Genomic DNA, 710 nt, shown 5'->3' with positions numbered 1-710 from the left:
CGCTCCTGGATTAGCCGCTCCACCTGGCTCAGAGGCACAAGCGGCCGTTCAGCCCCCCCAGCGTGGGGTGTGCAGGCCTCAGCACGGCAGCACCGCCCAGCCCCTGTCCGCCCGTCCACCCGTCCGCCCGTCCACAGGGCTGGCACAGCAGGGGCTGGTGGGTGCTCACCTCCTTCAGGCCCCGGCAGAACCGCTCGAAGACGCGCTTCATGTTGCCACCCTTCTCCATGGAGATGACGCGCGTGTGGTCCTCCTCGTTGATCCAGATCAGGAAGGTCTTCTCGTTGTTGTGCCTAGGGCCAGGGAAGCATTCGGCTGCGCTGGCACCCGTCCACAGGGCTGGCACAGCAGGGGCTGGTGGGTGCTCACCTCCTTCAGGCCCCGGCAGAACCGCTCGAAGACGCGCTTCATGTTGCCACCCTTCTCCATGGAGATGACGCGCGTGTGGTCCTCCTCGTTGATCCAGATCAGGAAGGTCTTCTCGTTGTTGTGCCTAGGGCCAGGGAAGCATTCGGCTGGGCTGGCAGAGCTCCTGTGCCCTCCCAGCCACCCCTGCCAGCCCCGGCCGTGCCCCTTCTGCCCCTGTGCCCGTGGTGCCAGCGCTGCCCCACAGCCCCGGAGCTCTGCCTGTGCCCGAGGCTGGGAGCGTGCTGCCGGAGCACAGCGGTGTGGGGGCAGGCAGGCGCTGCCGGGGAGGAGCGCGCCGTGCC

At 68.5% G+C, this 710-nt stretch overlaps 1 protein-coding gene across 1 annotated transcript in view; it reads right to left on the bottom strand.

The window, feature by feature from the left end:
- The window catches only part of LOC104125991 (creatine kinase U-type, mitochondrial-like), a 9055-nt gene that overhangs the window by 1191 nt on the left and 7154 nt on the right, over positions 1-710 (bottom strand). Inside the window, exons 6-7 of the mRNA XM_035893981.1 lie at positions 347-493; positions 170-293 (exon numbers count right to left, since the gene is read on the bottom strand). Of these exons, the coding sequence (XP_035749874.1) occupies positions 170-293; positions 347-493 (271 nt within the window). The remainder of the gene's footprint in view (positions 1-169; positions 294-346; positions 494-710) is intronic.

This window comes from Egretta garzetta, unplaced genomic scaffold (assembly GCF_000687185.1).
Source record: "Egretta garzetta isolate BGI_Z169 unplaced genomic scaffold, ASM68718v1 scaffold975, whole genome shotgun sequence".
Classification (NCBI taxonomy): Eukaryota; Metazoa; Chordata; class Aves; order Pelecaniformes; family Ardeidae; genus Egretta; species Egretta garzetta.
This window is presented reverse-complemented; position numbering and strand designations above follow the sequence as displayed.